This window comes from Hemiscyllium ocellatum, chromosome 2 (genome assembly GCF_020745735.1).
Source record: "Hemiscyllium ocellatum isolate sHemOce1 chromosome 2, sHemOce1.pat.X.cur, whole genome shotgun sequence".
Lineage (NCBI taxonomy): Eukaryota > Metazoa > Chordata > Chondrichthyes > Orectolobiformes > Hemiscylliidae > Hemiscyllium > Hemiscyllium ocellatum.
Window position 1 is genome coordinate 12,269,749 of NC_083402.1, and position 11,612 is coordinate 12,281,360.

Sequence of the window (11,612 nt, forward strand, 5' to 3'; positions counted from 1 at the left end):
TCTGGCACATTTTTAGAGATAATCATCCACACCCTTCACCACTGACATTCAGGAGCAGTGTGCACTATATCTACAAGATGCACTGCAGAAGTTCCCCAAAGATCCTCAGGGAACACATTCTAATCCACAGCCACTTCCACCTAGAAGATCAAGAGTAGAAGATACGTGAGAACACCACCCCCTTCAAGTTCCCCTCCAAGGCACCCTCCTCATCCTGATTTGAAAATACATCGCCATTCCTTCATTGTCACTGGGTCAAAATCTTGGAATTCTGTCCCCAGTAGCATTGTGGGTCAACCCACAGCAGATAGATTGCAACGGTTCCAGAAGACAGCTCACCACCATCTTCTCGAGCAACTAGGGATAAGCAATAAATGCTGGCTAGCTAGTGACACCCGCATCCCACAAATAAATATTAAACAAAATTAAATTTCTCTGTATCTCTCTTTTGTTTAGAATCAGGAGGGGCTTCCCTTGTGAGGCAAGGGTTGTGGCACGCATCCTTCCACAGTTCCTTGATGACTTCTTCCCACCTCAAGACGTGATGAACAAAGTTATTGGAGAATTTATTTCCAATCAGCAGCCCTACCCACAATTCATGGCCACAGTGGTTTACAAGGTATTGATTTTTCTTCCTTAGTTGCAATTTAGAACCAAGGTATTCAGCCATCCAGTCTGTGCCAGTCTAAGTGCTGTACAAAGGACCCCTCCCATCTGACTTCAACCATCTGATCAGTATACTTTTTATTCCTTTGTCCCTCACTACTTGCCTGGCTTCTCCTTAACTGGTTAAATTGGTGACGAAACAAGTCTTCCTTGAAATAGCATAGCATTGTAAAAAATAATTGTGTGTAAAATATGTAAGTATTTCTTTTAATATCTTTATAAAAATTTAGACCACACATGAAAATGTTTATGTTTTTCTTGCAAAGGAAGTTTCTTGATGTATGTGTTCACGTTATTTCTTATCAGTAAAGATATTCCTCCTTAATGTTCCATGCTCTGGTTTCACAGGGCATAAGTCCTTGTGGGACAAAAAGGGCAGGTGAACCAGCTGTGCTGCTTAGTCTCTGATTTTCAAGGGGTGAGTAAGATAGAAGAAATTGCAGCAGGTTTCAACCACTTTACCCATTTGGCGGCCTCCATCTACAAAATTATGGTTAATCTGATTTGTCACCTTCACACTACTTTCTTGCTTGTGTCATGATCCAAACAAACGGCAAAACTGAACAAAATAAGTACTGGACAAATCAAATCCCCAAGTGAATCCTGGCTTTGTAGACCTTGTCTGCAGTGACATTTTGAGCTTTGGCCTTTTTCCTGATCTAGGTTTGATTGTGGAGTACTTTACAACTGCAGTACTGCCACCTCAAGCCATGGTTAATTTTTCTCAAACTTGTCACATAGGTTGTCAGGCTGGTGTCTCAGCTTTATAGATTTTTCTTTGTTAAATGTGAGGTTCTTTCACATCATCCCTGTTGACTAACAGTAATAAGGAAGTTCTTTTTTCCTCACCCATTAGGGCATTCTTCTCAATAAGCTCTAATTGTGCCTTTTAAAATTTGATACTTTCCTTCCAATAGTACTTGAGGTTACGGATGATAACCTGAAGATATTACTCACTTTGTTCCCAAAATGTTCCTTATTTCTTTGAATAAAAATGAGATAAGATTTGAACTTTGATTTGATTGACTTTCTTTGGGCAATCCACATCTTGTTTTAAAAAAAACATTGGGTCAACTTTTCTACTTCCATTTACCATAACTTTTCCAAAAGACACCACTTCAGAAAATCTGATTAAAACATCCATAATTGTTAGAAGATACTGATTCACACTCTTGGTTTCAGGTAGTGGACCTATATGATCTACTAAAACCCTATTAAACAGTTCTTTGAAGGCTGGTAGTGGAATTAAAGGTGCAGGTTCAATTGATGTTTGGGATTTCCGGATATTTGACTTGTATAGCATGTCTAGCAAAATTTAACTAAATCTTCATGTAATCCTGGACAATACTAAATATTTTATATTTTAGTTTGCATTTTCCAAATAAGTGACTTCTCATTTCAATTTCATGAAATTTCATCTCCAGTTCTTTCTTTATCATTAAAGCTCAAATTCATAAACGCTTGTGCAATTTTCTCACCAGGTAGCTTGTTTAATCATTAAGATTGTCACATCATGTATTGGAGATATTGTTTTGACCCAATGCTAGAAATCTGTTTCTTATCCATTTTTAAAAAAAAAGTTGACTTCACAGAACTAAAAATTCTTTTTGACTCTACTTTAAAACCAAAATAACATAATATCAACCTTCGTTATTATCCGGTCCCTTGACTTCTCTTTGACCAAAATCATGTCTAATGCAGCCTGAATACGTTCAGTGATCTAGCCTCCACTGCTTGCTGTAGAATTCCTGAAACTGAAAAAAGAAATTGCTCCTCATTCCTGTCTTCAGTAGAAGACAATTGTCTTTAAGTTGTGCCCCCAATTCTAGACTCCTCATAAGGGGAAACATAGTCCTTTGGATTTTCCCTCAAGCTCTCTTAAAATTTTCTATGTTTTAGTAAAAGCACCTTTCGTTCCTCTGAACTGCAGTGAGTATAGACCCAATGTGCCCAATGTTTCTTCATAACTTCACCCCATAGCTGAGTGAACTTGCTCTAAAGTGCTTTCAGTGCAACCATATCGTTTTGTTTTATATAGTTATTTCCTCCCATCTTCTCCCTTGAGCCCTATACTAGTCAGCATGATGCCTCTGAAGTAGGGAATTTTGTGAAACTTTGTCACAACTGCTCACATCCTCTCATGTGCTATACGTGTCAGCTTTCTTGAACTCTGGAACTATTGGACCATTTATATTCTGAATTGACATTGTGTTCTTTCATTTACAGGTGTTTCAGACTTTACACAATACTGGACAGTCTTCCATGGTGAGGGACTGGGTAATGCTGTCGCTTTCAAACTTCACACAGCGAACACCAATAGCAATGGCAATGTGGAGCCTCTCCTGTTTCTTCGTCAGTGCTTCAACCAGTGCGTGGATTTCAGCTCTGTATCCTTCATTAATAATTGTCAGGTTTCTAGGAGACAAGATGCTCGATCCACAAGATTGTTTGAGTTAAGCTAGTGCATTTCGTGTGTTTTTTAGGATCTACCATTATTCGGGGGTTTCTGCCAAGGGCACAGACTGAAGTGTTTTGAGGTGGCCAGCAAAACTTTAGTGATTTTGATTTGGCATTTTGTTTGTTTGTAATTATCATGCAGACTAAAATGTCAGTATATTTTTTAAATACTGTGTTTGTTTTTTTTAATACTCAAGCATTTCTACATTGCAACAGTGACTACACTTCACCACCACTTCATTAGATGTAGAGTGGTTTGGAAAGTCCTTGGATTGCAAGAGATATTACATAAATAGAACTCTTTCTGTTGGAATCATTCACTAAAGATTCCTAGATATGTTTTTCCCTTTTTTTGCAATCTTTAAACCACGCAGTAGGGAATTTGAGGGTATAACAGGGGCGCAAAAAATGTATAGTAAACTGACCAGATGAAGGATTTAGAAGGCATTTCTTTACATCAACAGTAGTGAGAATGTAGATTTGCTGCTGTAAATTGACAGATTTATTGGAGTTTTTCAAGAATGTTACCAGTAGAGTTGATTGGAGAGGTGGTTTACAGAAAACATTGGATGACAACTGAAATAAGAGATCAGCATGTAAAGTTAAAGCGTATGGGATTTGGTTTAATCTATTGATTATAGATGGACAATTGCTTGGAGACAGGAAACAGTCAGAAGAAATGGGTCTTTTGAGTGGCAGGCAGTGACTAATGGATTACCATAGGATTAGTGCTTAGACCTCAGCTATTCATAATATAAATGATCTAAATGAGGGGCCTAAATGTAATATCACCAGGTTTGTAAATGACAAATGACAGAAAGCTGGATGGAGAGGATAGAGATGACTGACTGTGACTTAGGCAAGTTGAATGAATGGGAGAATGCATGGCAGCTGAAGTATAATGTGGGTAAATGACCTTTGTCAGAAAAGCTATACTTGCTTCAAAAGCTTTTGAATTAACTTTAGAAAATACTTGCTCATCCAAGAATCTGTGCTATCTCGGGGCCTAAGGGCTTTTTCTTTCCTGTTGAAAAGCCCCAGAAAGAAAACAGACTTCCCTTTATTTTTACACTTCCCTACAGTGTGCAAACAGGCCATTTGACCCAACAAGTCCACACCCGCCTGCAAAGAGCAACCCACCCAGACTCCGTCGCCTACTACTCTACCTCACCTACACATCCCTAAACATGGATAATTTAGTTTGGCCAATTGACCTAACCTGCACATTTTTGGAAATGTGGGAGGAAACCAGAGCACCTGGAGGAAACCCATGTAGAGTTGGGGAGAATGTGCAAACTCCACACAGTTGCCTGAGGCTGGAATTGATCCCGGGTCCCTGGTGCTGTGAGGCAGCAGAGCTAACCACTGAGCCACCATGCTGCCCTGTTCTAGGGGGCCTTGCTGTCTGAAACATACTAGCTTAAAATCATGGTTCAAGAAAGACTGACCTAGTTAATTTTTAAAACCCCTACACAAAATGAAATACCCATATACCACTAGTTTAAAATCCAAACTAAAAATAAAATTTAATGCATACAAATCACCACAGAGTTCCAATGACCCTTTTTCAAAATACTGCCTTGGTATATTTTCCTGAGAAGGAAGATGGAGCCTTGGTTTAATATCTGATTCAGTAAGTTGGTACCTCCAGCTATGCAGCATTCCGTTAGTACTGCAGTGAAGTGTGGTATTATGGACGTGTATCTCTGGCATGGGATTTGAATGTACATCTGGTTCAGAAGTGGGCTACCCAATGAATTAAGACTAATTCACTGCAATCCTGCCCAAAACTTTTGAATTCTGGAGGTTGCAATAGCTGATGTATTGTGAGAGTTCTTATGAATGGTTTATGAAATGGTTAAAGGAAAGTAATGTGCTGCTAATGATTAAATATCGAATTGTAGTTGATTTGATCTGTGTTATTTGGAAAAGTCAGAAAACATGCTGTAAATCAATCATAACCCCCAGAGCCATGACAGAGCAGGCCACAGTATAGTTACAGCAAAACGATTTCTTAACTGCATATCCAGCCTCCCCCACATTATCAGCCGAATGGGTAAGGCTGAACAAGTGGATATAAATCTCTTCTGCTTGTTGGCAATGGACTTTTACAGGAAGCAGATTGATGAGGAGCTAGATCGCCGTGCCTTCCAGTCAGTGTTCGAAATGGTGGCGACTCCTGGCAGCCCCTATCACCAGCTGTTGACGTGCTTGCGAAGCATTCACCAGGTTGCTCAATTGTGAATGACAGCATATTGACTTGGGGAGGATTTGGTAAACATAGCGGTGGTACACAGGGATGGGACAAGACAAGAATCCCTTTGCAGTAATCTCAGTATTCTCAAGTCACACTCCCAGCATGTTCCTTCCAAATGTTCTGACTATTCAGTTGTTGTAATGTGGTTGTATGTCTAATTTAGTGCATATAATCACAAAATGTTAATCTTCTCAGGATGTAAGATGTGGTAATATAAGTAAAACTGTCTTTTAACCGAAGATTTATATATCATGTAAAGTATGTACAATTGTAAAACCTGTGGTGCATGAATTTACCCAATAATTTGCAATGAACAAAATCACGATGTTGAATGTCTTCTGCGTCTGTCCTTGGCTGTGGATGAAGTTTGAGTGCAGTTTCAAAACAGGTGTGACTGTGTTGAATGAGTGAATATTTATTTTGATTTGATGCAGGCCCATAACGCACCATTGAGTTTCCAACTTCCATCAAATGGCATTTGATATCTTAATGAAAATATGTGTCTATGTACAATACAAAGAAAAATATATTTATTATTAGCTGTGAAGTTAAAGACATATCATGGTCTGGTATTCAGATCATATTTGAGAAAGGGCAAAATGAATCAATTCTATCAAGATGATGTATTTGGTGGAAAATGAAATCTGGAATGTGGGTTTGATATTATGAGGTTAAACATTACAGTAGTCAAGAGTTTATAACTGTTTATCATCTCAATACAAGTCCATGTTCAAATCAGTCTCTTTTCCATATCTGAATTTCTTAACGTTTCCAAAAATTGTTTAGTTTGTCATTTGTGTGGTTAATGGTTTTAACTGACATCAGATTAAAGTAAGAAACCCAATATGGATTACTGTAGCAAAACTCAGAAAATATTAATAAATTGAACTTGAGCTTTTTTGTGAAGGTTCAATTTGTTTGAAATTTTTTTCCATATCAAAGATTTGAAGTAGAGTTGAACAAAAAAATTAGACAAAAAAAAAATCCTTGGCTAATCATGCAGTTACTGATTTTTAAATCATCATTTGGGTACATCATTCTACTTTAGGTGTTATGAGAATCAATCTTGGAAATGCTTAAGCAAAGCAATAATTTTTTTTATGTAAATTTGTATTCCTGTTGGTATCACAAACATTTTCGTTTTGTTAAGATGAATGTGTGTGAATGCATCTTTTCATACCTGCTTCCACATGTCTAATACTGGGACAGACATTGATTGGTGCACATGTTGATGGGAACATTGGATTAAATGGCAGGGCCACCAGGTTCATTCAAGCATGACGCAACTTGCTTCATGATTGGAGTGTGGTTGCGGGGAGGTGGGTGGGCGGGCAGGCAGGACTGGGAACAAAACTTGAATTTTCATTGTAGTTTCCAACTTAATGCTGTACAACTTGTGCTTCTGTCATATTCTGACAATGTTATTTATTTAACTATTGCTGACAATAACTAACAAACATAGACTTAGCCAGCAGGATAAGTTCTTACCATAACAAAGTGGAAATTTCCTTATGGTCTGTATTGTGACAACCTCCTGCCTCAGTGTCATACTGTTGTTGTGTCCCGTGTTAGACTGTCTATTTTTATTTATATATACACATACATAGCTGAACAGACTGTGTCAATAGCAATACAGGTACAGTGGAGCTGGTTCAAAATTCCACAAAGACTCTTGATCTGACAATGTTTATACAATGGCAATGACAGACAAATGGCTGGAGCTCTTGTATTAAGTGTTAGTCCTCATAGTACCCATTAAAACATAATTGAAATGTTGCATTTTAATTCTAAATGACTTAATTTGCACTTTGAAAAATAAAATAACTTAAATGTACCTGGAATTTGTTATCTGTTATATTCTGAAATGAGCAATGAGCAAGGAACAAGTATACTTAAAGTCAAAAATGCATCTGTTCATGCATAGGCGTATAACGCAAATGGATATAGCAGAGACACAGGGCAACTAGTTTGGTAATGATACCCAGAGTGGAACTGGAAGGGGCAGGTTGTTCACAAAAAAGCAGCAAATGGGGTTAAATAGAAAAAATCTGATGAATAGGCAAAATTAATAGCTCTTAAATACACGTAGTATTTGTAACAAAGTAAATACGTTAATGGCACAAATAGAAGTTAAGGCATATGATTTAGCCATTACAGAGGTATGGTTACGAAGAGATCAAAGCTATGAACTAAATATTCAGGGATATGTGACCTTTTGAGAGGACGTACAGCAAAGAAAAAGGTGGTGGGTAGCTTTGACTGTAGAATGCAGGAGTATAAGTAAAACACTCAGACCATTGACTCTGCTCTGCTATTTAATGAAATCATGGCTGATCTAATTATCTTCAATCATCTTTCCTGCTGCCCCCACTCCCAAATAACCATTGATTCCCTTACTGATTAAAAATCTCATCCTTGAATATACTTTAATAAACCATCCCTGCATCCTTATTTGGAAAAGAATTCTACAGATTCACTACCCTCGAACAAAAGAAACTTCTCATCTGTCTTGAATAGATTATCTTTAAACTGACAACATGTCCTCTGGTCCTAGACTCTCAAGGGAAACAAACTTTCGATATCTATCCTGTCAAATCCCTAAGAATCTTGTAGTTTCATTGTGGTGGTCTCTTATTCTTTTAGATTCCAATGAGTAGGGATCAATCTACTCAACCTCTCCTCATAAGACTGTCGTCCATACCTGGTATCAGCTACTTGGGACAAGTCAGAATAGTACAATAACAAAATTATTGTGGATCAAAGGATGTAGAATCCATATGGTTGAAGGAACAAAATAATAATAAGAAGAAAAAACTTCAATATAAGACTTGTTTATAGGCCTCCTAACTGTAGCTGTACAGTAGGATAGAGATAATTGGTTTGGGAAAATCAAATTGGCAGATGGGTTCCTAGAACGGTGTGGATCCAGCAAGTGATGGGGCTATTTTGGATTCAGTAATCTGTAAAGAAGCAGGTTTAAATATTATCTTGGAGTAAAAGATATCCTAGGAAACTGTGACCATGTTAGAATTTAGCATTCTGTTTGAATGTGAGAAACTTGGATTGGAAAGATCAGCTGAACTTAAAGGAATTACTTTGGATGTAGAGTTGGCTGGAATGGAGTGGGAAATCGGAGAAGACACTCCATGAACAATGACGGGCATTAAGAAAATAGCACATAATGGAATAAACCAATCACGCCTAACCAAATATGGTAAAGATGGTGTCAAACTGAAAGTAAAAGAAATACAATGTAGCAAAGAGTAATGGTAATCCAGAAGGTTTGTGTACATTTTGAAAACCAGCAAAAGATGACCAAAATGGGGAGAAAATAAACTGAAGGTAAAGTATCAAATAATATAAAAATGCAGAATAAAAGCTACTCCAAATATATAAAATAGTAAAGACCATGCCTCTACATGGTCGGCACGGTGGCACAGTGGTTAGCACTGCTGCCTCACAGTGCCAGAGACCTGGGTTCAATTCCCGACTCAGGCGACTGACTGTGTGGAGTTTGCACGTTCTCCCCGTGTCTGCGTGGGTTTCCTCCGGGTGCTCCAGTTTCCTCCCACAGTCCAAAGATGTGCGGGTCAGGTGAATTGGCCATGCTAAATTGCCTGTAGTGATAGGTTAAGGGGTAAATGTAGGGTATGGGTGGGTTGCGCTTCGGCGGGTCGGTGTGGACTTGTTTCCACACTGTAAGTAATCTAATCTAATTTATCCCTCGATGGTAAGAATTCCACAAATTCGCTACTCGGAAGAAATTTCTAATTTCTGCCATAAATGAGTGACCTGAGGTTACATACTCTAGTTCCAGGCTTCTCAACAAAGAAGGGTTAATGCAGAAAGGTTGTTCCCTTAAGTTCTCTAAGAATCTTGTATGTTTCAATAAGGTTGCCTCTCATTCTTCTAAACTCCAATGAGTACAGGCCCAACCTGCTTAACCCCTCTTCATATCTGGGATCAGCCTAATGAGCAACAGCAAAGAATGATCTTGGTTCAGCTGATGTAGAATCTATCTGGTGGAGATAAATAAAAAAAAAAGGGAAGAGGGTACCGATAGGAGTAGTCTATAAATCCTCTGGGACAGAAAATAAATCCAGAAGTAATGACGGCATGTGAAAAATGGCAGTACGTTAAACATGGGTGAGTTAACTTTTATGTAAAATGTGATCGTCTGATTTGGTAGAGCTAGCCATGAGGAAGAGTTCATTGAACATGTTGTGAATGGTTTCCTAGAACAATATGTTGTGGATGCAGCAAGGGATTAATTGATCCTACTCACCAGTTCGCTCCTTTCCCTGCACTTGCATCATGTTATGTTTTGTGTCTTTTCCCCATTGTTCCTACTGCAGATCGGCAATTCAATCCATGCCTTCTATTCTCTCCCATTCGCTTCTCATTCTGGAAGGCTTACTTACTGCAGTAACCCTTAGTTGAAGCACTTTATTTTGCATTGAGTAGTAATGTTGCAATAAGCATATTTTCAATCAGTAAAGGAATCATGGATTCTCGGGGGGGATAAAGGCATATAAGTGTGACTGTTGCTGATCTGATCATTATTCATCTTGTTGAATGGTGGAGCATGCTTGGTCAACTGGCCTATTTCTGCTATAATATAGTCACTCACTCTAAATTTAATGAAAGATTAAGGCATACTAATAGTGTCCCATGTTGGGCAATTTTAATTGTTTATTTTCAAAATTGGAAAAACAATGCCATTGTCATGTGAATCACAAAAATAAAACCATAAGATATAAGAGCAAAAGTGGGCCATTGAGCTCATCAAATCTGCTTCTCCATTCAATGAGATCATGGCTGATAAGCCAAAGGTCACTGCAGAAGGATGTAAATGCATCACATGCAACCATCCAGGATGTATCTTATGACCCTTACTTTCTTAACATACTCATTTTAATGTTTACTTGAAGACTTCCAATGCCTACCTCGTTCCCATTAGTCTCTTAACATGCACTCTCAGACTTCAGCACTTATACACTGCCTATCTTGTTTGGGTTTTTTGTAGTGCATTGGGTCTTTATGCTCCGTCAGACTGCCAGCTGCAGTCTTGTTTTGCTGTTCAATACAGAGTAAGAGGTAGGCACCTTATGACACTGGGGAACACTTAACAGTAAATCCACCATGTCAGATAGTAGGTGGCATTCTGCTCCATTAATGTTACGTCTCCAGCATGCGCTATCAGTTTGTGGCAAGCATACTGCATATGCCTCAAGCAAATCATAAAATGTGAATGTCAGAGGGGAGTAGTCCTTAAGGGTGACTACTGTCTTTGAGGGGATGTTGCTATAGTCATTCAAAGGGTTTGTTCTGTTCCAACCCAGGGGTTGGCTATTGGTCAGGCTCTTGTTCCTACCAAAATGTGTATATCTCTGTTCTTGCAGTCTAGGGATCAAGCGATGGTCAATCCTGCAAGTTAAGTGCAAACAGTCTGAGAATGATTGGTAGACCAGTTAGAATGCTGTTCAGACACATCAGTCAGAGCTGTGTATTGTTGGGCTGTCCTGCCAAGTCAGTACAAGGTGTGGGGTCAAGATCAGCCATGGAGGTTTGCACAATGATGATCAGAGGTTTATTCTATGTATTCATGGGGCAAGCTGGCAAATCATGTTTGGGGATATGCTTTATTATATAGAGTTGCTGAGGGATTGATAGATAGTGTGGAATCTGTGAATAGAAGGGACTGGGAGCTCCAGAAGGTGAGGGTAGGCTGCAATTAAAATTGATCAGAGTAACTGGACTTGAGTCAACAAGGAAATGGGAAATCATGGATTCTGGGGGTAAAATGGACACTTTAATAGTTGCGTGAAGGAGCACAGAATTGAAGTGGGAAAACAAAGATCCTCAGGGCCCCAGGGAAAGCAACACCGAAGGAAATAAAAGATTGGGATATCTGGTCAGCATGAATGGGTTGGACCGAAGGGTCTGTTTCCATTTTGTACGTCTCTCTGAAAGAAAGTCTTGTGACACAGGTGGAGCCCATAAGCCCAATTCACTGAAACAAAGTTGGAACCTTGCCATGTTGGATCAAAGGTTAACTATGGAAAACAGTTGCCAATGCAATCCCATTATGATGAGAGCAAAGCAACTCAAGGAATGGGATTCCCACCGTCGCTGTCTTATCCAGGTGCAGGATGGCTTAACTGCAACCACATTTGTTAAGAGCACCCTACTACCAACATATAGTTTCTTGTTTGATATGGCATCAATTCCA

General features: G+C 38.8%; 1 protein-coding gene across 9 annotated transcripts in view; it reads left to right on the top strand.

Moving 5' to 3' along the window:
• The window catches only part of htt (huntingtin), a 244,085-nt gene extending 236,871 nt beyond the window's left edge, over positions 1 to 7,214 (top strand). For all 9 annotated transcript variants that reach the window (XM_060834685.1, XM_060834714.1, XM_060834704.1 and 6 more), the window contains exons 64-66: positions 457 to 619; positions 2,893 to 3,053; positions 5,154 to 7,214. In XM_060834685.1, the coding sequence (XP_060690668.1) occupies positions 457 to 619; positions 2,893 to 3,053; positions 5,154 to 5,367 (538 nt within the window). In that variant the 3' untranslated portion in view covers positions 5,368 to 7,214. The remainder of the gene's footprint in view (positions 1 to 456; positions 620 to 2,892; positions 3,054 to 5,153) is intronic.
• The last annotated feature ends 4,398 nt before the right edge of the window (positions 7,215 to 11,612 follow it).